The sequence below is a fragment of the Salvelinus sp. IW2-2015 genome, linkage group LG21, assembly GCF_002910315.2.
Source record: "Salvelinus sp. IW2-2015 linkage group LG21, ASM291031v2, whole genome shotgun sequence".
NCBI lineage: Eukaryota > Metazoa > Chordata > Actinopteri > Salmoniformes > Salmonidae > Salvelinus > Salvelinus sp. IW2-2015.
In genome coordinates, this window is record NC_036861.1 from 1851320 (window position 1) to 1878063 (window position 26744).

Below are 26744 nucleotides of genomic sequence, written 5' to 3' on the forward strand. Positions count from 1 at the left end.
TGTTGCTCCAACCCAGTGTAGGCATCTTAAGGAGTCTGGGAGAATCTAGATATAGAGTAGGAGAGAGATGATGCTCATCTTTAGAATGGGAGAAACATCAAGCCCATAAGAGTTCCTGCTGTTTTGGGAGGAGTGATACAATTTCACAGCAAATGGGTCTTTCACAATTTTCTCACAATATATATCTGTACCCTTGAATATGATTAAATCCTTCAAAAAGAAGTATGAATATAACCATAAATAATATCTAAGAAAGTCAATAAACAGCCTCAAAATGTAATATAGGAAGTAGGTCAAGCTTATTAATAATTTCCATGCTTGTAGTCTGCTGCATTCAGGTTGACTGCCTCCTTTAACCTACTAGATGAATGCCTGATATGTCAGATATAGTATCACCAAAATGATCCATGGAGCAGCAGGACATGACTAAAATACTTTTCATGTGACCGCTGGTTTGGACTGCCTCTAATTTGAACATGGCTGGGCTGCAAACTGCAGGGGCAGTTACTTTTATGACGTACCCAGGGAACTTCCACTGGAACTTTTTAGGTGGTGTGACACTGTCCTCAACTGGGTTGCTTTTCTATAATATTTTTTTGTCTGTTGAAATCAAACAACATGGTCTGTGTGTACATCTTATATCTACATTTGGAACACATTCTCAACACATAATACATACAATGTAATACATACAATTTCACTAAATATTTGTCATATTTGCGCATGAATGCGAAATTGTTGTGGTGTTCATCATGTCTGTTACTGTTCCTGGGGGCCACTGGTTCAAAGTATTCTCGCTAAGCAAGGAGGTTGCCCGTGAAACTACATGTTCCATAATGCTTCGCTTCCAAGATGACCAAATACAGACGGACCCAGCGCTTTGACAGATCGAAGTCCGGAGGAAAAGTTCCTGTCAAGTTTGCCGACAACGACCTTGAAGAACTTGGGTTAAAGCAAATTCGTAAGTCTCTATAAACTTGTTATCGTTTGTCACAGTATTATCTGTTGATAGTTGTATTTTGGTATTTACCTTCTAAACAAAGCAACGGGTGACCAACTTGATGAAGCGATGTTTCCATAGGCTCACACAGGGTGGAATCAAATGGTAGGATCCCTGCCCTTTTGTTGTCGGTGGAAATGCAAAACGCCTGTGCTCTTTGAAAATGTTCTCAAAAGAAACACTTATTTACCTCAATGAAGTAGGACAAATTAACTCATTGTACACGACTGTCACCCCTTTTCAGTTGCAGCATAGAGAAGTAATTATCAGCAGAAAAGATGAAGAGAGATGTAACGTTAGTAGTAGGCTACAATTTTATGGGTACAGTCCATGTGTCCTGTAGCGGTGCTTCCGTACCAGTCCTCTGTCAATGTGGTCATGTGGCCATGTTTTGAAAAAATTTGTTTATCAAAATAGGTGTATATGACCCTATTCTATCATCTACTGCATATTGATAATGTTAAACAACTGATGTTGGTCCTTGGAACCATCCAACACCACCCTTGACACTGACTATACCAACCCTACATATTGATGGGTGTTTGCAATATACTATAGCACCTTGATACAGATACAGTCAAGCGAGTCACTGTGTGTCAGATCCAGTCACCTCACTCTTTGAACGTCATAATCACTGTAGCCTAGGCTGTCTTGACTGCATCCTGTTGTGTTAGCTCGGGGACACAACAGGAGGTGGCGCTCTCACCACCAGTTTTGATGACTAAATAGAAATGTCCTTTTATGGCAGCCCTTATTACTCCGAGCTGTAACTTAGAACATGCTTTTTCTAAGTTGTGATACTTTTCCCATAAATGGCCTAACAGTTCATGACCAGCCAACTGGTTCAGAGTCTATGCCAAATAATGAAGCCTCTGGGATCACAGATCTATGATGTATTCATCCATTTCATATTCAGTGCCTTCCTTTTATTGTGCATAGTCTGATGCTGGCCTACCATATGCCATCGGCATGTAGCCGAAGTGTCCTCGTTTCCCGCTTAGTTTAATTGTCAAACTACAATGGGCAATTGTTTCTAAAACCTATAAGCCAGATTTAGAGAGCATTTTGGGCCCAAACAACATGAGCTAAGTTTATCTGCTGACTGTTGGTTGCACGTCACTGGTGTGATTAGGATCCGATTTGAGCATCATTGATTGATAATCAGTTATCTTCTACTTTTTAGAAAAACAGATTCATTATCATAGCTGTAGGTAATAGATGTTGAACTGTAGCGTAATAAACTAGTGCATGGGTAAGGCATTTGATTTGGCAAGTGTACGGCCGTGTGTAAAGCAGAAAGTGAGATGTCTGATTTGGCTAGTGTACGGCTGTGTGTAAAGCAGAAAGTGAGATGTCTGATTTGGCTAGTGGTTGTTGTGCTGGTGTAGGCAGCTGTGTGTAAAGCAGAAAGTGAGATGTCTGATTTGGCTAGTGTACGGCTGTGTGTAAAGCAGAAAGTGACTGATCTTGTTTGGCTAGTGTATTTGGCTGTGTGTAAAGCAGAAAGTGAGATGTCTGATTTGGCTAGTGTACGGCTGTGTGTAAAGCAGAAAGTGAGATGTCTGATTCTGAGCTGAAGCAATTGTATGGCTCTGACTCAGAGCACCAGACTGAGCCAGAGATAGTATGACAGAGAGAGAGGGGAGAGGGAATTCCTTGCCTGCAGCTGCAATACGACAGCGTGTACAAGTGCTGACATCACAGACTGTCTTCCACTCTCATTCTCTCTCTCTCTCTCTCTCTCTCTCTCTCTCTCTCATCTCTCCTCTGCTCCTCTCTCTCTCCTCCTCTCTCTCTTCTCCGTCTCTCGTCTCTCTCTCTCTCTTCTCTCTCTCTCTCTCTCTGTCTCTCTCTCTTCTCTCTCTCTCTCTCCATAATACAACACAATCTCTTTGTCTGTCACACACCCTCTCTTCGCTGTCCCTCCCCCACCTCTCTCTCCATTATAACCCACCTCCTCCCGCCTTCTCTCATCCTCACTCTCCCTCCCTCTCAGCCAGATCACCCACCTGGATGAGGCTAAGGTAGCTGACAGGAGAAGCAGCAGCTGTAGAGGCCATTGGTTTTTGACTCGGGCTCACTCACTCTGTAAGGAGAGACTGTCCTAGCACTGTACCTGCGTCCAATCAATGCAAGGATACTCCTAGCAGCACAGGAAGTAACTGTCATTTACAACAGTAAGTGATATACTCAGTTAGCAATACACGAATAACCTAAGTTATTAGCATTATTAGCATACCGTCTCTGTGTCTATGCTGCTGTAGTTAGCCTCTGACTCCGTTTGCGTTCTTATCCCTGAGAGAGCCGGCACAGAGGACTTTGTGTTTTTGTTCTTCCTCCCTCCTGCAACTTTGTAATGTCAATACATTGGGGCAGACTAAACAAATTGACTGCAAACTAGAGATGTGTGTGGTGTGTGTGTGTTTGAGAATGCTTGTTGCTTAATGAAAACATTGCAAACATTGACCAGAAGTACAGTAAAGAGGTCTGTATTTTGAAGATCATAGAGGCTTAGGTTCACTTCATAGCTGATGTATGTGTTGTCATTGTGTATTGTTTGGCCTTACTAGGTTGTGTAAGAGCCAGTCAAAAGGGCCTGTAGGCCTGTTGAACCACAGTACTTGCAAGATGGGGTTAACATATACAAGTTCGATATTTCACACTGATGCTGTGGTTGTACTTTATCAACTGTTTAGACTGTTATTATGATGGTATGGTTTATCTATCCTAATGTTTGTGGCTATGTTATTTATAACGCATGAGTTGGCTAATGTTGTGGCTATGTTTTATTATAAGAATGGAGTTGGCTAATGTTGTGGCTATGTTATTATAAGGGCATGAGTTGGCTAATGTTGTGACTATGTTTATTATAAGGCATGAGTTGGCTAATGTTGTGACTATGTTATTTATAAACATATGAGTTAGCTAATGTTGTGACTATGGTTATTATAAAAACATGAGTTGGCTAATGTTGTGGCTATGTTATATAAACAAATGAGTTGGCTAATGTTGTGGCTATGTTATTATAACGGCATGAGTTGGCTAATGTTGTGACTATGTTATTATAACAACATGAGTTAGTAATGTTGTGACTATGTTATTATAACGACATGAGTTAGCTAATGTTGTGGCTATGGTTATTATTGAAGGCATGAGTTTGGCTAATGTTGTGGCTATGTTATTATAACAACATGAGTTGGCTAATGTTGTGGCTATGTTTTATAAAAATGAGTTGGGCTAATGTTGTGGCTATGTTATTATACGGCATGAGTTAGCTAATTTGTGGCTATGTTATTATAACGGCATGAGTTGGCTAATGTTTGTGGCTATGTTATTATAACAGCATGAGTTGGCTAATGTTGTGATATGTTATTATAACAACATGAGTTGGCTAATGTTGTGGCTATGTTTATTATAACAACATGAGTTGGCTAATGTTGTGGCTATATGTTATTATAACAACATGAGTTTGGCTAATGTTGTGACTATGTTTATATAAACACAATGAGTTGGCTAATGTTGTGGCTATGTTATTATAACAACATGAAGTTGGCTAATGTTGTGGCTATGTTATATAAACAACATGAGTTGGCTAATGTTGTGACTATGTTATTATAACAACATGAGTTGGCTAATGTTGTGGCTATGTTATTATATACAACATGAGTTGGCTAATGTTGTGGCTATGTTAATATAACGACATGAGTTAGCTAATGTTGTGACTATGTTTAATATAACGACATGAGTTAGCTAATGTTGTGACTATGTTATTATAACGGAAATGAGTTAGGCTAATGTTTGTGGCTATGTTTTATAACAACATGAGTTGCGCTAATGTTGTGGCTATGTTATTATAAAACATGAGTTGGCTAATGTTGTGGTATGTTAATATAACAACATGAGTTGGCTAATGTTGTGACTATGTTATTATAACACAATGAGTTGGCTAATTGTGTGACTATGTTATTATAACAACATGAGTTGGCTAATGTTTGTGGCTATGTTATTATAACAACATGAGTTAGCTAATGTTGTTGACTATGTTATATAAACGGCATGAGTTAGCTAATGTTGTGGCTATGTTAATATAACGGCATGAGATAGCTAATGTTGTTATTATAAGGCATGAGTTAGCTAAGGTTGTTATTATAACGGCATGAGTTAGCTAAGGTTGTGACTATACAGGTGCATGTCACCATGTTCTCTTTCCTTGGGAGGCCTATATAGAAAAATATTCAATATATAGAAGTGTAGGGAAATATGTGTTTGGTGTGTGAGAGTGCAAATGTCTGAAAGGATTTATAGCTTCACCTGGCGGGTATGACTGACAGATGTGGTTGGCAGCACATTGCAGAACGTGTGTGTGTGTGTGTGTGTGTGTGTGTGTGTGTGTGTGTGTGTTGTGGGTGTGGTGTGTGGTGTGTGTGTGTGTGTGTGTGTGTGTGTGTGTGTGTGTGTGTGTGTGGTGTGTGTGTGTGTGTGTGTGTGTGTGTGCGCGCAACACATGCATTTGTATTTGTGTGTGGCCACTTAGGTTGATTATTGACCTGTGATACTGTCTTGTGAGCTGGCAGAGTGGTTTATTAGTAATAGCGTCTTCGACTTAAAAAGGGCCAGAGAATGTAATACGGTGTGCGGTCGTCCAAGGTATTTGTGCAGAGTCAAGTTGACCTGAGTTGATTGCATGTTGTGTAAAGTCTCTTTTAGCCTACGTCGCAACTGCAGAGCAATTCAACACTCGCGCAGCACAATGTGTGCATGATAAAGGATATAGTGTGAGCATTTGGCGTTCCAACTACCCAACCATCAGTGCACTCTCTTCAAATGCAACCATATGGATACATAGCAACTCTCGTCTGTTAGCATATTAGAGGTAGAATGCCACTCTGTTAAGCTTGAATGGTCCTACTTGTCTTCTTAATGCCGAGTTGTGAATGACATTACATTGATGAGAATTACCACTTGACAGACATAATGATGACAGTGTTCGACTCTCAATCCTTCAACCTCTCTCCTCACTTGTAGCTTTTGTTCACAGACTCTTGTCTCTATCTACAGGGTGTGCAGGCTTTTGTTGCAGCCCAACACTTAAGTCAACTAATTCAACCGATCAAGGTCTTTGTGAGTAGTAGATTGGTCCGATCACGACAGCGGGTATGTTAAAGCTGGGCTGGAACAAAAAATCCTGCACACCCTTTAGTGTATTAGCTCTGTAGGAGCAGGGCTAGTGACCTCTGGTCTACACAGAGATTCAGCTGAGACCGAGAGTGTGTTGGTATTTAGGTTTAGGTATTTAAGGCCACTTTCTATTCATACCGTAGTTGGAGTCCAGATATAGCTGCTCCAGTTGTCTGGGTGACTAGTGGGTTGTGAAAATAACTGGTCTCTGTCCAAGTAAAGGTTCTCCTGATACAGTGCTGTTGTCTCTCTCTCCCCTTCTGTCTCTTTTTGTGGCTCTGTATCGTCTCACTCTGTCCCCCCCCCCCCTCTTTATTTCTCCACTTTCCCATGCCCTATACCTGCCTCTGTATCATAGCTGTATTCATTAGCTTGTAACAAATCTTCTGGATAGAGGTCATTTTAAAGATAGATGCTGGTGTCTGTGTAGTGTCTCTCTCTAGCTTTCTTACGATTTCTCTCTCTCTCTTTCTCTCTCTCATCCACTCTCCTGTTTTGTCTTTCTCTCATACTATACCAAGCGTTTCCATTTGCTTTGTGGAGAGTTATCTCTCACCTCATATCCTGCCTTTTGTCATGACTCATGACAGGCTTGGTGATTTGCATTTTGCCTTGGTTTGTACCCGATCAAGACCCTGCTCCTATGATCATGTCAATAGTATCTGTGGCTTCATCTCTGTAGATCCAGAGGCTTCAACGTTTGTCCAGACTTTGGTTTTGTCTGTACCATCCATATGATCTAAAAGAGACAAACGGGCATAACAACAGACGGGATATAGACATCACACGAGTCATTTTCAAAGCATCCAAATAGTACATATTGTTAGATAGGCAGAGCCAGGAGAATAACTGAAATGTCGCATTGGAAATGCACAAACAATGATCTTCAAATGCTTTGTCGCACTCCTTTCCCCCTCTATTCCCGTGCCAGAGTTGAAACAATATACATTTTAAGAGACACCACACCTTTATCAGTGAGGTGGTTGATAGACTGGGTCTTTATGGGAAATAGTACAATGAGGAAGTTAATGGTTAACCAACCAGTGCTCCCAGTTTTAGTTAATGGTGACTGCAGGTTTGGGGGAGGTTGCTTCATAGGAATGAGAGTGTCTGTTAGAAGACCTATGTAGACAGGGTGTAATAGATGTGGTGTCTGTTGGATGGTATCTGTCAGTTTGTCTTCAAAGGGCCAAGGACATTCATTTGTTTTGTTATTCATCCAGAGCGACTTACAGTTGTGAGCACATACATTTTCATACTGGTCCCCCGTTGGAATCGAACCCACAACCCTGGCGTTGCAAGTGCCACACAGGACTATCTGAGCCACACAGGACTATATGTCACGGCAGTCTGTTTCCAGGGTCGATGGCTTTGTCAGCGGTTTTGATCAGGTAAGCAATAGCAGGGGGAAGCTTCTTGCAGCCACGGCGGCTGCTGACTGGGGAAAATATTAGGCTTTGAGGTGATTGGGGGGAATTTGGAACATATATCACTTTCCTCGTCCTCTGAGAAGCTTGAATTTGTTTTATTCTATTGGAATCAGGAAACTCTGCTTACTTTAAAGGTAGACTCAGCGATTTGACGAACACGCCGAAAGTAAACAGCACGGTGGGCCAATTTCCGCAACAACTGAGAGCGTTGAAGTGTGAGGCTCAACTTCTCTGCTGTTTTGGTGCCCTGTCTACCACGCTTTAGCAGCGTGAAGCGAACCCGTGCACATGTGCAGATGCTGTGTGTGACTGTGTGAGAGCGAAGTCTCGCGTCTCACTTATCTCAATATCTGCGGTGCTGCTCGCGGCGACGTCATTTCGCCGAGTCTGCCTTTTTTAAATTGAGATATCATTTAGTCGTAATTGCCGTGTGACTTGATGAATCAGGTTTGTAGTGAAGGCTGTTCAGCCATGGTAAGTGTGCAGAAGGTCTCGTAGGCATTGTTTATTGTTTGGGGAGTGAACACTGTGTCTAGATACTCAACTGATACAATACAGCAGCTTATCTCTGAACATGAGACAGTGGCTAAGGTCATCTCATTAGCTCTGCTGTTTGAAATGAGAGTGTAGTAGCTACATGTCTCTGCATACTCCTCACCGACATCAACGCATGTTGTCTGGCTGCTTGGCTCCAGAGATGCGTATAGTATTTACATACTTACTCAGGCCTTTACTCCTCCTGGATCATAGGCCATCAAACTATTTTAATAGTTCATTTCCTGCTTTTTATTAGTATAGTGTGTTGACTAATTATTGTCTTTTCTCGGAGGTTTGGTGGGTTTTCAGTATCTTTCCACAATTTAGTTTGAAGGCCTACCTAGTAGGAACTAATGTTACCTGTTCTATTTTGGGGGACCCCTCTCTATGGTCGTGTCTACACTTGACACTTTACATGCAACTTCTGCTATCAGAATSCGAAGATCGTATTGAAAAGACGGGTCTGGATGCATTGTGGTCTGATAACATCAGGAGGTGGTCAGGGATGCATTGTGTGTGTGGGTTTCGCCTCAGTCTGGATGCAGTCAGGCTACCAAAAGCGCACACAGTGGGTCATCAGCACTCCGCTATGAGTCTCCAGAAAATGTGTGCTTTGGGCCCGAGAGGCACCTTTTCATTATATTGTCGGAGGAAATACATTCCTAGCGTGTGTGGAACATATTTGCTGGCCTCATAAATGCTATCCAGCTAGTTCATATTTAGAACAATTATTTTTTTGTTTGGCTAGAGTTATGCTAACCCGTTTGCAATCCCTTTAATTCTGCTTGCTGGCTAGCTACAGAGGTCAGCCGGCTAGTTAGCTACAGTAGTTAGCTACTGCCATCAGTTGTTGTTGTGTTATTATCATATTTAGCCTATTCTATCGTTTGCAGAATGCATACTGGCATTTTAATATAGTGCGGGAAAAGGGAATCCGGACACAATGTGCACATGGTGGACACACATTTTAAATGTAGGTGTAGACGCGTGATGTGTTCGGAATTGCATGATCAGAACTCCATGATCAGAATACAAAAACTACATTAACTGTCAAGTCTAGTCACGGCCATATGGGAGCAACACTCCTATATGAGGCCACTATAATTAGCCTGAACCCCAATCATTAGAAAGGCTCTAATCTCGTCACCCATAACTAAATCTCGTGTGCATGCTGGCTGGTCAGCTCCTTGATTTAAGCCTATCAGGAGAGACCATATAGGCTACTATCTCATGGTAGTGTTAAATAATGAAATGGAAGGTATCATTCAAGCACTAGTTTATCGACCTACCTATCTATCTGATCTCATTATCCCATAGTGCCCTCACTGCCCTCCCTGGCCACCACAGTAATGGACAGTGTGGCACCACTTGAAGTAAATGAGGCCAGTTTTGGGGTCAGTTACACCCTCAGTGAAAGAACGCTGAAGCTCTTGGATGGAAGCCCTGTCCGGGTTCAGAAAACAAGTTTCATCACTGATGCATTGTGTATTAGCTTGTGTGGGGGGTGATCTGGCTTAGATTTACTAAAGCGATCTTAGAGGTGTACTTTCCTCTTTCCTGTTGTTATGTGGATGTCTTATATTGTTCTAGCTTTTCCTGTTCCCTCTGGGGGGGAAATGTGCAGATTTCGCTCTAGTGCAAAGGGTCTTGTAAATCTTGCCCCATTTTAGTACAGAGCCTTTCTCTGGTTTGTGGAAAAAGTACAAGCTTCTACCTTGAAGTTGAATAATTACGTACTTACCATTTGAATAAAATCTCTACTGGCAGAGGCATCAGTTGGGCTTTGTCACATGACCAAACTGTTGCCCGGGCGACCATGGGTCCCGAGTCCTTGGCCCTCTCAGCCAATTAGAGGCGAGATTTGCATTTGACAAGCTTCTCCCTCTCAGCCGGTTTGCAAATTCTGATTTGTTGGTGGTGACAGTCTGGTGTTGACAGTCTGGTGGTGACAGGCTAAATTGAGTGTCACCCATTCATCTCTTTCTTCCCTCTTTTCCTAAGTACCCTTCTCTCAAGGGCCCCTCTCCTCCCACCTGTGCCCTCTCTCGCCGTCTCAGTTTGCCCACTCTTTCCTACACCTACCTTCCCACTTTCCTAAGTACTGTACCCTGCAAGTGTCCCTCCTCAACCCTCACTGTCTCTTTTCTACCCCTCCCACCTTCCCTCGCTTCTTTCTGTAGCACCTTCGTCTGCCCTTCCTTCCTCTCTCGTTCCTGTGTGACTCCACACGCGTACACACCCCTTCTGAACGGCCAAAGAGCACCAAAGACGGGCTCTTCCAACCGGCATTGACGAGTTCAACGTGAGTCCTCTGGAAGGTCAGTCAGACTCAGAATGACATCCATTAGAGTTAGAGTTAAACATATACGTGACTTATTGAAGTTCACTCGGAAAAGTCTCCTTGTTATTCCTTTACTTTTGGCACGGCTCATCTTGGATGAACGGGCCCTGTGCAACTGTAACACATTAAGGTAACGTTTCAACTTCTCATTTACATTAGGAAAGTAGTTTGCGATCCTTGAAATTCAGATTGAAGTAACTTTCCTTGTTTGAGTTAAACCACGTAGCATACTGCTGTGCGTATTGCTGTGCATTCCACATCTCTCAAGAGCAACTTGTGTAGGCTACACAGAAAATAGCCTGCGTGTTTGATTATATCCTTATGGATATACTGTACAGAACACATCCTCAGGAATCAGATGTTTTTGGCTTTGTCCTTAGTGGCCCAGCCTTCCGCATCCCACTGTGTGTTTGTCTAGGGAACTGGACAATTGTTTTCTCACAGTTCCTGTGGATTCTCTGGACTGTTAATTTGCTGGCCGATCTGGGGAGCGAGGGCCTGGTGGAGCCCAGGGTTGTACAGTGGGCACACTGGACAGCGTACCAGGGTCTTTCCCTTGGCATTCTGCCTGGCCCAACGACAACCACACAGAGAAAGAGACAGGGGGAGATGGCCAATAACCATGCTCACTGGTGACCCACTCTAAATGGGATACAAGGCTGTGCTTGGCTGGGTAGATAATAGACCCATAATGTGACAATACAATGCCTGCCAACTTGGCCTTGGCAGCATGTAAATATGACAGATAAAGAGACGATGTGTTTGTGTGTGTGTGCAGCAGGTTAGTTGAGTGCCAGTACCAAATGCCAATTGATTCCCCTCAATATCTTTTTATTTGTCATTTAAGACGTGGGAATAAGACATTTATAATTGTATAATAACATGATATTTTGGACTGCATCCATTTAGCATCCTAGTGAAAACACAAGTCCTACTTATTATTCTAGTCACTAGACACGACATGCTACAGAACTACCAGACATGCATCATGGTGGTGGGGGTGGATACAGTAAAAGCCAGACCTAGAGTATGTATACGACCCTGCTGCTCCCTCTGACAGCTGTAAGTGGAGGGAGTGGATGGATGGATGTGGCAGGAGTGACCAGAGCAATACACTCAGTTAATTAAGGGGGTTGGAGAGGAGGAGAGATTGTCATTCTCATCTGTCTCATCTGTCTCTCGAGTGGGTGTGTGGCGAGGTGCGCACAGCTGAGTGTGTGTGTGTGTGTGTGCGCGCTTGTGCGCATGTCACATGTTTTGTCTACCCACATGCACGGTCAGTGCTTTGTTAACCCAATAGTCCTCATATAATGTGTCCTTGACCCAGACTGCAATGCATAGCTAATGTTTTGTATGATATCCACTGTCCTGTACCACTGGCCTTGATATTGCCTAGGTCTGATGTATCCAAACACTAACAACCGCAATATGACAAAACTGGATGTGACAATTGTTTAGAGTTCCAGCAATAAACTAAGGCTACTTTGCTGCCCATTGTTAGAATGTCCTGAACCCCCCCCCCCCCCAAACCTAATTTTATTTTTGGATTACGTCACTAGCCAGGCTATTCAGTTACAGAACGATGGCCCGCAGCATTTCCTGGCGGACATGTAGGTGAATGTGATATGCCTTATGAAGAGGGACATCATGCTGTAACTGAATAGCCTGGCTAGTGACGTAATTCATAGATAAAATGAGGTGGGGCATAATAAAAGTCATTCCAACTGGGACCGTGTGCTAAGGCTAGCTGTTTCTGTTTGCTTTCGTAAACAGAAAGAATTAGCATTTACTCTAATACAGGTTGCAGCTAGCCTTAGCACACGGTCCTAGTTGGAATGTACAGTACTTTTATTATGCCTCGTAAAGCTTTGTTTAGTAACTGTGTTGGTTTAAATGTCATAAGGTGGTGTGTTGTGCTCCGGTTGTAACTTGATCTGTGTGTGGCTAGGGTAACTAGTTTTCTGACCCTAAAAACTCTGGGGAAAGGCCAAGCCTAGTGAGACAATTGGAGCATGCATGACACTGTACATGGCTTTAAAAAGATGAAGATGCTTGTAAATTCGTGGTTCAAGTGTCTGAAGTTAAAAAAATAAATAATCTTAAACTTGACCTATATCGATATGTCTTTTAACCAGGCTGTTATAGAATATGAGAGCATCATTTCAGTATCTCACCTGGAAAAACTGGTGAAATACATTTCAGTGAAGGGATGAGAGTTTTCTTGATACATTCATATTTGATGGCATTCCATGTTCAAACGTAAAACGGCATTTAATGTTATGCCATTCCGTACTAAAATGTAAAATACTATGATGTTGATGAATTAAAGATAGTCGGCTTGAATTAATCTTTCTAAGCAGGTTTCCGTCCAACCTTTTTATGAGAGTAAATTACATGTCGGATAAAAACAAATGTAATGACAAGACTGATGGAAACAGAAAATGTTTCAGTCAACTTTTCAAAAATAAACTAGACAAGGTGGGATCTTTTTGTGTCTGCAAAATGAATTATGCGAGACATGTCGTTTGAAACGCTTTTATGCAAATATTGATATAATAACCACAATGTCAAAGTAAATTTGGAGTCACGCATGGAGTTTATTAGGCTACAGATTAAATAAGGTATAATGAACTTCACAGGGTGGTGAAAGTGCAAAGCAATGAGCTTTCCAATAAATATCGAAGGTCTCATTCTGGTGACATCATCAATGCTTGACTGCCGTTTGACAAATAAAAACAATCTTACCCTTTTGTCGTAGATACAGTATCTGGGCCCTGTGCGGCGTTGGCTAGAGTGCACGTGCCAATACCAGAGTTGCCACATTCGCTATTTAACGCAATTTTTGTTTAGTGATAAACCCATCAATAGAGTTGAAAATGCCATGGAAACCCATTTAATTTGTATTTTTTATTCAGTACATGGGAACTTAACTGCAAAATGTATTTTGATGTGCAAAACGTCATCACACATCTTTCATCTGCAACAAGTCAATTTGATGGAAACACATCTCTGGTGGCAAAATGCTTGTGTTGTTGTTATGCGGATTTTAGAATATTTGCATGAAAATCTGTCACAAATTGGATGGAAACCTAGCAACACTCACACTTTTTTTCTCTCTCTCTCTCCCTCTCTCAGACCAGCTTTGGTACTAGATGTGCGATCAGCCTGCTGTTTCTCCCTGATCCACCAGGGGGCCTCAGTCCCTCACAGGGACCAGCCCTGAGTCCTCCACCCGCACCCTGAACACCCCGGCCCCAGTCAAGCTGTCCCACCCTCATCCCTCTCCCTCTCCTCCTCATCTCTTCTTCTGGCCCCCACATTCCCCACTGGACCCCCTGTCGACCCTCTCCCTTTACGGGGGGCAGGGGGAGGCGTCCGGGGGCCTCGATGCAGAGACCCTGCCCCTATATGAGGGCCTTAAAATGGAGTGCCACCTCCTGGAAAGAGTGGATAGAGGAAGCCATGATGTGTCCACCCTCACTGGTAGGTCACAGTTAATGAATGTAGTAGACGGGTTATAGGGGATTGGATAATGGGTTCACTTTCATGTTGGACAGCACTTGTTAGAAGCTAGTGGGAAGATGGGTCTCTTAGTCCAATCTAATGTCCCCTGCAATGGTTCTATCAACCTGCATCCAGGAACATTGTTAAATTACATGTTTTTAATGTAATGCATTATAATGTGATGAGTGGGAACTGTGTCATCCGGTCAGTGCCTCAGGGGGGCAGCAGAGACTTGTAGATTTCAGAGCGCTCAATCCAATGTGATGAATGCTGTCTCTTTGTTCTCCCATATCTCCCATTCCACACCCTCATACACCTCCCTCCCTCCCTTTCCACTGTCAGAACTTTGTTCAGGTGGCGATAGTGAGGTGGAGATAGTGAGCCTGCTGTCTGAGGGACTGCCTAACTACACTCTGCGGGCGGACTGCATGTTTGGCTACGACCACGACGACTGGCTCCACACCCCTCTGCTGCCCCCGGAGGTCGCCCTGAGACTCACACACGATCAGATAGAAGAGACGCTCAAGTACTTCTGTAAGTCCACCACTCTGTCCACGCTAGGTATCGAACACAGGAGAAGACTCGGGTACTGGTGTGCCAAATGTACCGTACCTGTTTTACTAGTTAATCACCTCGCCAACTTAGATTGGAGGGAATCAACTTCTTAAATCCAATGATGAGTTGACTCATGTGGTGCAGCTGCTGGCTTGAGTGAAAGCACCTACCTGGTCTCCTAGATATATAAATCGGAGGCCGTATTCATAAAGAGTTTTAGGCGGTCCGGTAGGGTGTCCCAGCAAAATAAATAGTGGGGGTACGCCTTACCGGTAAAACATGAGCCTATTCAAATAAAATGTCAGGCTATATTACACCATTATTTATCAGTACCGCATGTCAGAGGCATGAAGAATTTGCGGATGGACTTGAAAATGTCTGGTATAGCCTACGCTCCAAATTGCGATGTGATTCGACGAAAACACAGACATTTTACCAAGGCAGACATGAGTGGCTGACACCGAGGACGTGGACAGCAGTGGACGCTTAAATTCGGGCTAATGACAAACGCCAAATGTTATTATACTTTTTGGTGTTTCGTGTAACAGATGTTTCTTCCAATTCACCACTGTTTGGAGGCTGGAAATATGTTACCAGTGGATAAATGTTCACAGGTAGCCTAGAAAAAAGGCCCTTTGAAGCAGGGTTGGATTAATGCAGGGGCTTACCAGGGCAGAAGCCCCTGGGCCCAGGACCATGGTTGGGCCCAAGAGGCAGCAAAACAAAACAAAAAATGTATTTCAAAAATTTAAATGCATACAGTGCATTCGGAAAGTATTCAGACCACATCCCTTTTCCACATTTTGTAACATTACAGCCCTATTAGAAAAAAAATATCATCAATCTACACACAATATCCCAAATGTATAAAAAACATTTACCTTATTTACGTAAGTATTCAGACCCTTTGCGATGAGACTCGAAATAGAGCTCAGGTGCATCCTGTTTCCATTGATCATCCTTGAGATGTTTCTTCAACTTGATTGGAGTCAAGTTGGAAAAAAAAACAAGCCATGAGGTCAAAGTAATTGTCTATAGAGCTCAGAGACAGGCTTGTGTAGAGGCACAGATCTGGGGAAGGGTACCAAAAAATGTCTGCAGCATTAAAGGTCACTAAAAACACAGTGACCTCCATCATTCTTAAATGGAAGAAGTTTGGAACCACCAAGACTCTAACTAGAGCTTGCCGCCGGGCAAAACTGAGCAATCTGGGGAGAAGGTCCTTGGTCAGGCAGGTGACCAAGAACCCGATGGTCACTCTGACAGAGCTCCAGTGTTCCTCTGTGGAGATGGGAGAACCTTCCAGAAGGACAACCATCTCTGCAGCACTCCACCAACCAGGCCTTTATGGTAGAGTGGCCAGACAGAAGTCACTCCTTAGTCAAAGGCACATGACAGCCTTCTTGGAGTTTGACATAAGGCACCTAGGACTCTCAGACCATGAGAAACACGATTCTCTGGTCTGATGAACGGCAAGCGTCACTTTTGGAGGAAACCTGGCACCATCTCTACGGTGAAGCATGGAGGTGGCAGCATCATGCTGTGGGGGTGTTTTTCAGCAGCAGGGACTGGGAGACTAGTCAGGATGGAGGGAAAGATGAACGGAGCAAAGTACAGAGAGTTCCTTGATGAAAACCTACACCAGAGTGCTCAGGACCTCAGACTGGGGCGAAGGTTCACCTTCCAACAGGACAACGACCCTAAGCACACAGCCAAGACAACGCGGGAGTGGCTTCGGGACAAGTCTCTGAATGTCCTTCAGTGGCCCAGCCAGAGCCCAGACTTGAACTCGATAGAACATCTCTGGAGAGACCTGAAAATAGCTGTGCAGTGACGCTCCCCATCCAACCTGACAGAGTTTGAGAGGATCTTCAGAGAAGAATAGGAGAAACTCCCCAAATACAGGTGTGCCAAGCTTGTAGCGTCATACCCAAGACTCAAGGCTGTAATCGCTGCCAAAGGTGCTTCAACAAAGTACTGAGTAAAGGGTCTGAATACTATGTAAATGTGATATATACACTACCGGTCCAAAGTTTTAGAACACCTACTCATTCAAGGGTTTTTCTTTATTTGTACTATTTTCTACATTGTATTAGAATAGTGAAGACATCAGAACTATGAAATAACACATATTGAATCATGTAGTAACCAAAAACAAATCAAAATATATTTTATATTTGAGATTCTTCAAAGTAGCCACCCTTTGCCTTGATGACAGCTTTGCACACTCTTGGCATTCTCTCATCCAGCTTCACCTGAAATGCTTTTCCAACAGTCTTGAAGGAGTTCCCACATATGCTGAGCACTTGTTGACTGCTTTTCTTTCACTCTGAGGTCCAACTCATCCCAAACCATCTCAATTTGGTTTAGGTCGGGGGATTGTGGAGGCCAGGTCATCTGATGCAGCATTCCATCACTCTCCTTCTTGGTAAAATAGCCATTACACAGCCTGGAGGTATGTTGGGTCATTGTCCTGTTGAAAAACAAATGATAGTCCCACTAAGCCCAAACCAGATGGGATGGCACATCGCTGCAGAATGCTGTGGTAGCCATGCTGGTTAAGTGTGCCTTGAATACACAGACAGTGTCACCAGCAAAGCACCCCCACACCATCACACCACCTCCTCCATGCTTTACGATGGGGAATACACATGCGGAGGTCATGCGTTCACCCACACCGCGTCTCACAAAGACACGGTTGGAACAAACCATATCCAATTTGGACAATAGACCAAAGGACAAATTTCCACCGGTCTAATGCCCATTGCTCTTGTTTCTTGGCCCAAACAAGTCTCTTCTTCTTATTGGTGTCCTTTAGTAGTGGTATCTTTGCAGCAGTTCGACCATGAAGGCCTGATTCTCACAGTCTGTCTCCTCTGAACAGTAGATGTTGAGATGTGTCTGTTACTTGAACCCTGTGAAGCATTTATTTGGGCTGCAATTTCTGAGGCTGATAACTCTAATGAACTTATCCTCTGCAGCAAAGGTAACTCAGGGTCTTCCGTTGCTGTGGCGGTTCTCCTGAGAGCCAGTTTCATCATAGCGCTTGATGGTTTTTGCGACTGCACTTGAAGAAACTTTCAAAGTTCTTGAAATGTTCCATATTGACTGACCTTCATGTCTTAAAGTAATGATGGACTGTCGTTTCTCTTTGCTTATTTGAGCTGTTCTTGCCATAATATGGACTTGGTCTTTTACCAAATAGGGCTACCTTCTGTATACCACCCCTACCTTGTCACAACACAACTGATTGGGTCAAACACATTAAGAAGGAAAATTCCACAAATTAACTTTTAAGAAGGCACCTCTGTTAATTGAAATGCATTCCAGGTGACTACCTCATGAAGCTGGTTGAGAGAATGCCAAGACAGTGTAAAGCTGTCATTAAGGCAAAGGGTGGCTATTTGAAGAATTTCAAATATAAAATAGATTTAGATTTGTTTATCACTTTTTTTTTTGGTTACTTTTTTTGTTACTATATGATTCCATATGTGCTATTTCATAGTGTTGATGTCTTCACTATTATTCTACAATGTGTAAAATAGGAAAAATAAAGAAAAACACTTGAATGAGTAGGTGTTCTAAAACTTTTGACCGGTAGTGTACATTTGCAAAAAATTCTGAAAACATGTTTTTGATTTGTCATTATTGGGTATTGCGTGTTGATTGATAAGTAGATTTAATTTAAAAAAATATATATATTTTTTAGAATAAGGCTGTAACATAACAAATTGTGGAAAAAGTCAAGGGGTCTGAATACTTTCCGAATGCACTGTATATCTTTTTTTTTTTTTTTACTGCAACCGCCAACCACAGGAGGACTCAGGAGCCCGCTGTCAATGAGTGTAGACAGCCTGCTGCTGCTGCTATGCTAATCGTCAGATGTGGGGAGGAGAAGGAGGTAGGGGGCCCACGTGGGTAACTGGGGGGCCCTGTCTTGATTGGTTAACTGCTTAATCAACTTTTTTTTAAACTGCATAATAAATCAATGTTACTGGTCAGTTGTGTGAGTCAGGTGCCCAACCCCTTAGGAAGCCTACCACAAGCTGCCAGAACAGCTACAATGTGCCTTGGCATAGATTCTACAAGTGGACCTAAACCATGCCAGACAAATGCACCCGACACCATAACATACTGTTTAGTTTTTATACCTCATAAAAAATACAAAATAAACCCGTGGCTTATGATTTCTTCATCCAGCCCAGCTTTGAAGTCATTGTTTGACAATCAGATCAAAACATCACCACTGGTTGTGTTTATGCCACAATAAAAGGTCATACATTTTTCAAGTTAAATTACAAATCTTTATGACTAGGCCCACAAAGATCATGTTAAATTGATTGGGATTCTATATTTAATTCTATGTTTAGGCCCATACATTTTTTGGGGAAAACATGCAAATGCATGCACATATAGGAAGTCCCGTACCGGGAAGAAATTAGTTCTGCTTTCAGCCCTTACGGGAACTGATGCTTAAAAATACTCAACTTGATGTACTGTACCTGCGGCATTCAGCACCAGGGCTACCTACTCCCAAAGCTATTGCATGTACCTCTGTGGAGGCATGTGTTATATTTCAGGTTTGAGAACATGCTTTCCTCTATTTAGTGTCCTAACCTGGTGAAATGAAGTCAATACACGACCTTAGTTGAATATGCACTGAATGTGCTATTCCTATAGGGCCGAAACACTTCTGTTTTGCATCCTCTCTTTCTAATTAGGGACTAATTAAGACCTGGGACACCAGGTGAGTGCAATTAACATTTACATTTAAGTCATTTAGCAGACGCTCTTATCCAGAGCGACTTACAAATTGGTGCATTCACCTTATGATATCCAGTGGGATAATAATTAACTACCAAGTAGTGATTTAAAAAAAAATATATGTTTCGGCACTCCAGGACTGGAATTGAACAGCCCACTAGTGTTTTATAGGCAATGTTTTAGCCTACAGCAATTCCATCTTAAAGTCCTACTGTGAATTGACCCCTCACATATGCTTTGGAATTGGTCAATGGAAACTTGTACACAGATTACACATATCCTTTAATCACTAGGCTTTATAGTATAACATTGATGGGATAATCTCTCTCTCTTTTGCCATTATCAGGTCATCCATATGGTGTGGATCTAAAGAGCTTGTGGTCTGACTCCTTGCCTGTAAGACAAATACGATTGGAAGAAATAAGATATCTTAACACACAGTGTATGCATTAGCAGTGTCCACAAAGAGAAGACATTGATTGTGAATGTAGCAATATGTCCTGCAATAATATATCTGATATTGTACCAATTTATCCTGGTGTGTTTAAGTCACACTTGAAGACACACTCATAATAGAATCACACAGTAGTGGTGACTAAATGATTGGAGTTAGATGGGGTGGTATGGGTCCAAAGGGTTTGGTTGGCGGCACGTTGCCAACAGGAAGGACCGTATATAATGACCATGGTAAACTCCTGCCAGTTTATCTTGAACTCTAAATCGGTCTGACGCAGAATCCCGAGTTAAGGTCTGGCTGAAGATGATATCTGTTTCAATTGTCCTTTCAACAAAGTGTTTTCGCTTGACTCTCCTACGTAGATGTGGAAAAACAAATCGAATGAGATTTGTGAATGTTTTTTCAACAATATTGTGATTGTTTTAATGGGGTAATGTTATAAAGGTAAATGCTCAAATATGAGCTACAGACAGATATGGGTGAAATTGATCATAGTCACAAGATTGTCTGATTCTAGGGAGAAACAATTGATTCGGTACATGGAAGACTGCATACTGTATCCCTCAATCTAACATAACAAACACTGAGTTTACCCAAACCCAACACTGAACATGATCATGCTACTGACTATTACAATGCTACTCTACTTGTCATAATCACCTTAACGGGACACTATAATATCAGAATCTCCATTTATCAGTACAGTACAGTAGTACACACATGTATGTATGGTCTGTTTAGTAGGGGAGCTAACAGAAGCTCCTCCCCTCCTCCCTCTGGTGACTTTAGGGGAGGTGTCATATCCTCTAGCCACACCCCTTCCCTTGATGCTTGGGGCCACAGATGCCAAATGCCAATAAACCGATTAGCCTCTTAGCTATAATCAGTTTCCTTCTGCACCTCCAGTTCAGAACTGACTTTTAACAGTAGCCTTTTACAAAGGGCTTGGCCCCGAGCACTCACTGCTCTTCAGACGTCGCGGCGACACTGACCGTACTCTCGTCACTGTGTACGACTTGGTCGTCTTAGCAACCCATCAGTAGTGCATATTTGAAAGATATCTTTCAAGCAGAGAGGTGTCAGAAAGGTGACAGGTTGAAAGCTCAGAGATTGGGTTTGCTGTGTAAACATTGTGTATTTGTGGCGTTTGGTGTAATTTTTAGAGAGACATCCTGAAGAGGTGAATTAGTGTGAAAGCAAGTTGGAAGGTCTCAAATATAGACGGACGTTTAAGATTGGTTGAACATTTTGCCCAGGTCTCCTCTGTTTGTTTGTTTTACCCTAATGGGACAGCCTGGTGACATAAAGGTTGAATAAATACAAATATACGTTGCCATGCATTCGCAAAACAAAACAAGTGGGCGCCGGCTAAACAGACGATATGCCAGTCTTTTCTGACATTATGATATCATCAAAGATGGCATTTTCTTGTAACTGATGCGGTCTATGTTATTAGGAAAGCATACAGAGCTTGAGTTGGGCACAGCGACCGGATTTCACGTGTTGACATTCATTTCACATTGGCACAGAAGTCTGAATTGGTGTTAACCTTAGTGTTAGTTGAACATGTTCAACTTCTGACCTCATCAGTGCACTACTAGGGTTGCCAGGTTTCCATAGGATTGCATGGCTAACTCCCCCATTAGGCAGGATAGGCTATACCGTCCTTTCACTAAAGTAGAGCTGGGACGATACCAGTATTGCAATATTTAAAAACCAGCTGTATGTAAAATATTGTGCTGTAGCTTGGAAAATAAATAGATGTGACTCTGGATGACAACATCATGATGTTTGTTTCCAACATTAGGACTGTTTTCCTAAAGAAGTTAAATCCGCTCTGTGTTTTGTTTCCTTGCCAAGATACTAACGAGTATCGCAAGACTGCTTTTGTCCCGGCCCTACGCTCAAGCCGATCGTGACTAGGGGTACGTTGCCATGTTGGTTCCCATAGGATTGAATGTAAGACAGGATAGACTGTACTCTCCTTTACTCAAGCCGATTGTAACTGGTGGTACAGTGCCAGGGATACTAGGGTTGCCAGATTCCAATAAGATAGTGAGAATAATCCCCCATAAGGCACGATAGGCTGTACTCTCCTTTCATTCAAGCTGGTTTGGATTGGGGGTACAGTCAGTGCCAGAGTCGCGATGTCCCATAGGATTGTATGGCTTACTCCTTCATAAGGCAGGATAGGCTGTACCCTCCTTTCACTCCATTTTCTTTGCAGAGCACAGGTCAGACAGGTACACAGCCAGTCAGCCGACACACAGCTGTGCCTTATGCCTGGTCCCGTGTTGACATTCGCTTCTTAGCACGCGGCACGTGCCCTAAACTTCTGTACATCTCTTATTTGGTTGTCCTTCTTCTGGCAATCTGCCTTGGTGCACACCTGTTCTGATCTAAATCTGTTCCCTCCCTCCTGTTTTTGCTCTCTGTTCCATCTGTGGGTTGACCCATTCACTGCTTCTCTCACTTTCTACCTTCCTCTAGCTGTCTCCTTTATAGCAATTCGGTATGTTTCTCTACTCCCTTTCTCTGTTATGTCCTGCTCTTTCATGCACCTTCTGTCTCCTGACTTCTTTTTTCCACCTCAAAGGCTCTCTCTCCGTCTCTGTCACCCTTTTAAACGATTCAACTTAATTCCAGTTACAGACGTATTAGTAAGTAGTCTGGCTCTGTGTGTCTGGCTCTGTTGCTTGAAATACCGGTTCAGCTTACAGTCTTAACATAATTGGCAGGGATATGGGTGGATGCCCATGGAAGTAAATAGACACACCTGAAAGGGAGCTAACCCCTATGATAAACAACCCAGTCTCTGGATGCGTCTGAAACGGCATCCTATTCCCTATGTAGTGCGCTACTTTTGACCCGGGCTCTGTTCAAAAGTAGGGCACTAGACAGGGAGTAGGGTGACATTTCAGATGCAACCTTTGTGTTTTGCCGTTGCGCTGGACGGCTGACCACTTCAAAGAGCAGAACGTGACTGATTCCACTCTTCATATGTCGTTGTTGATCAAAGCGTATCTAGCTATGTGATCACTTCATGGTGTACTTTACACTGGATCAATCGCTCTTTATCTGGTCAGTGATATGGAGCTCACGGTGTTGTTTTGCTCTGACTGTGTTTCCACGGAAACCGTAGGCGCCCATAAAACTATTTGGCCATTGACCTCTAAGGGTGTGTTCTTTCCATTGGTTGATTGCAAGGATGGTGATATCAGTGCAAAGTGATTTCTTGTGTCAGTATTGATTAGGAACTTATGTTTTTGTCCATATCTGCAGAGGCAGAACGAATTTGTCCTTGAATTAGTGTAGCAGCTCTTGGTAACACTTTACTTGATCCTTCCACTGTTATTAGCATGATATTACATAAGTCATGATAACTGACATCATCTTATGTCAATATAACATTGTCAGGTCTCGGATGGTTGAGGGGCAGTACTTGGGGAACTGTGTGGGGGGGTGGGGGGTGTCTTAAAGGGCTGGTGGCCTGGCGGTTGGGAGCTTGGGCCGGTGGCTGACGGATCGCTGGTTCAGGTCCCCGTTTTTAACCTTGTGGGAGATCTGTCGACGTCCCCTTGAGCAGGGCGTTGACCCTGGTTGCTTCTGTGTGTCGCTCTGGATGGGAGTCTGTTAATTGACCACTGTGATGTAGTTGTTGAGCGACTTCACTGCAAGTATATTGTATGTTTTAAATATTCGATGAAAAAACAAAACAATGGCTAGGTTGGCATAGTCATGACTGTGTCAAATTAGTCAGCTAATTATGACTGCTTAGTGCTTATGGTATCTGTTATGTCATGCCTTTGCAAAAACGTCAGGTTTGAGATGGATGATGTGAGGGAAATGTAACCCAACTTTACTACTACACAGGTTTTAATGAGCTTTGTGTTGCTGCACTTTTTATTGGAGACAAAGGGCCTGAGACCGTATATTCTGTACTGTAGCCTTCTTCAGCCATCTTGGCCCTAGCTTAATCTAACTTTCCACTCTCTTTCTAATACTGTGACTCAACAAATCCTATTGTAGCAGCGACCCGTTTCTGTTAACTGAATTAATCAGTTAGGTTTGGAAGGCTAAGGAAGTCTAATTGTATTGGATGGGCTGGGCTGGTATTTTTAGGGAGCTGGCAGCCTCCGCTTTGTCCTGGCTGGCTAAAGCGTTGTGTTGGGGCGCTCAGTAAACAACCCTGGTAGGAACGCGACGTGGATAGAGGGATGAAACGGGATAGGGGGGTGTATAGAGAGGAAGGAAAAGAGACGGGGGGGACGGTGAAAGTTGTGTCCCAGCCGCCCCTTGCGTGGCGTACTCAACCAGAAAGAAGCCGTCTGCGGGTGAAACATTTATGAAGGGGAGGYTAATATTTGATTGGGAGAGGACACTTGCGTGCCAGGGTAGCAACAGGGAGGGCACTGGGTGGATGAAGTGATGATGATGGTGGTGATGAAGGCTAGACTTCAGGGGTGTGTTTTTCTCGATACTAAGTTGCTATATGTCAATAAAGCATACCTGGCATATATCGTTTTGACACGTATCAGTTGATGTGAAATAAGCAGCTTTTGTACTTTGGGATAACTTTATTTGAACTCTGTCAATACAGACCATTAATTGGAAAACATGAAAACAATGGGCATCTCCAGTTTGTACATTCATCAAGTGTATTTGCATTGAGAATTGAGGAACTATTGTGTTTGCATTATTTTACTGTGCATGTGAGGATTGTGCAGTGCTAATACACTGAAGAGTAAATCGAGAGGCCCTGCTGAAAACCCAGCTTGACATCAATTCATATATCACTTTCCCTCTCAGACACCTCCCCTCTCTCCACACAAACATCAACAGTCGATTTACAATCTCAGTCTGTGTGTACAGTGTCAGTGTTGCATTCCTCTCCCTCTAGAAGGGGGTGTGGCTCAGTCTGCACCAATATTATGTGTGCAGGGAGACACCAGTCATGGCCTTGGCTGGAGCGTACCATCTCACTCTGCCTCACGGGGGTGCAGGGACTAAGTGCATTCTCTTGCTAAACCAGATTATAATTCGTATAGTGTTTTATATTAAAGCCTTGCATTTCTATATGTATAGTTCTTAGGCAAAGTTAGGTATGATCTATTTTAGCTTTCATGCGTCGTTCTGGTCTCAAGCTACCTCCGATACCCCTCCTCCTCTTTTTGCGCTGTCCCGTAGTCCAGTGTGGCCAGGTCGATATAAACAGGAGGGTAAGGACAGATGGACCTCCCAGTCATAGGGATTACATATTAACACGAAGGACAGCTCAGTCTCCTCTCACACACACGTAACACACACTCACACAGTCACAGGGACACCCAGAGGAAGATACTGTGTCGGACACGCAACAGAGCATCGGTTTATTGGGATGGGCGTAGAGCTGAAGCAGGGAACAGAAGAACAAGAATAAAAAGAGCAATATAACAGAAGGAGGGATGGAAGAGGGCTTCTGTCCGGTCACCATGGAGGTGTGGAGTTCCTCTGCTTCCGAGGAGGAGGAGGAAGAGAAGGAGAGTGGCCACGGGAGCCAGGAGGAGGAAGAAGAGATGGAGGAGGGAGGAAAGCAACACAGTAAAGAGAGTCTGTGCAGGGAACTGATGCAAGGTGAGGGAGTAAAGGGAGGATGAGAGACGGACAGAGAGAAGAGAGTGAATGAGAGAGGAGCAAGGATCGAGGGAGCAATGGAGGAGGTTGAGAGAGAGAGAGGGGGGAAAGAAGGGAGTTGCAGGCGACCAGGGTGATTCTGCAGCCATAAACCTGTCTTGTTGGCAGTGTTGCTGTGCTGTAAACATACTGTAGAGTCTGTGCAGCTTACGGTCAAGGCTAAGTGAGGGATGGTATGGCTGGGAAGGTGCTTATGCATGGATTCTTTGTTGTATGAATGGTTCGTTCAGCTGTGATTTCATTCACATACAGTAACACATGGTTAGGTTATTGACGGGCTGCATGTGTGTATATGAATATCCGAAAGCCTGATCTTTGTCTCGAAGTCACATATGCCAAATGTATAACTTACCTCCAGTGAACACGGGCTGCCAGGTATACTGAGCTTGCAGTTCTCCCCATAGAGTGTGAAGGTCACTGTGCCACGGTGTGTGTTCTTAGCAGCAGTTTGTGTGTTTTCCGTCAGCAGCAGCAGTGTTTTCTGTGGTGTATTGTCTCTGTGCCTTTTGAGTGTCATTGACTTTGGGCTGCAGCAGACAGACTGGCTGGAAAAGGTTTGTGGACTTTTAGGACTCACTATGAAGGTCAGAAACATGGAGGTACTGGCTACCCACTGGGCACAGACGTCAGTGCAACATCTAGTTTTGATTTGCCTTTGGTTAAGTTGTCAACTAACGTGAATTCAACGTGAAATAAAAAAGACATTTCACATGTTATTGGATTTATGTTAAAAGTTGGGTGTCTAAATGCCCTTACGCTGATGATGACTTTTTGCAAATCCAATTCGTTTTCCACGTTGATTCAATGTCATCACATAGATTTTTTGTGGTTGAAATGACAGGAAACAACGTTGATTCAACCAGTTTTTGCCCAGTGGGTATGTTCTGGTACTGTCCATTTGCCCTGATGAGAACGATGTTTTGTAAAGATGGGATCTAATCATATCATCTTAACTACATTGAATTAAGAAATTGAATCAACCCCTCATGTTTGAATTGGGTAATTGTCCATTGAATTTTCAATTCATACCCTAAATTGATGAAATGACAAGCTGATCCCAATCATGCTGTTTTGTTATGGTCCTTCAATGTGGCAGGTATCATGATGATGCCCTAGATTCACATCCTAGTTAATTGTCTTCACTCAGTACCTCTAGCAATATTCCATATGCTGGGTTACAGTATAATATACACTCAGTGGCTAGTTTATTAGGTACACCTCCCCATTCACGAAATGGTTCTCTCCTACAGACAGTGAGTCACGTGGCCGTGGCTTGCTATATAAAGCAGGCATCGAGACATTCAG

At 43.1% G+C, this 26744-nt stretch overlaps 1 protein-coding gene across 8 annotated transcripts in view; it reads left to right on the top strand.

The window, feature by feature from the left end:
* The first annotated feature begins 787 nt into the window (after positions 1 to 787).
* The window catches only part of hap1 (huntingtin associated protein 1), a 40396-nt gene continuing 14439 nt past the window's right edge, over positions 788 to 26744 (top strand). For 3 of the 8 annotated variants that reach the window (XM_070433800.1, XM_070433798.1, XM_070433799.1), the window contains exons 1-3: positions 791 to 961; positions 13622 to 13969; positions 14333 to 14524. In XM_070433800.1, the coding sequence (XP_070289901.1) occupies positions 13909 to 13969; positions 14333 to 14524 (253 nt within the window). In that variant the 5' untranslated portion in view covers positions 791 to 961; positions 13622 to 13908. Of the gene's footprint in view, positions 962 to 3014; positions 3178 to 13621; positions 13970 to 14332; positions 14525 to 24989; positions 25380 to 26744 lie in introns of those variants that run through there. The other 5 variants (XM_070433801.1, XM_070433802.1, XM_024013881.3 and 2 more) reach the window with 5 other exon arrangements.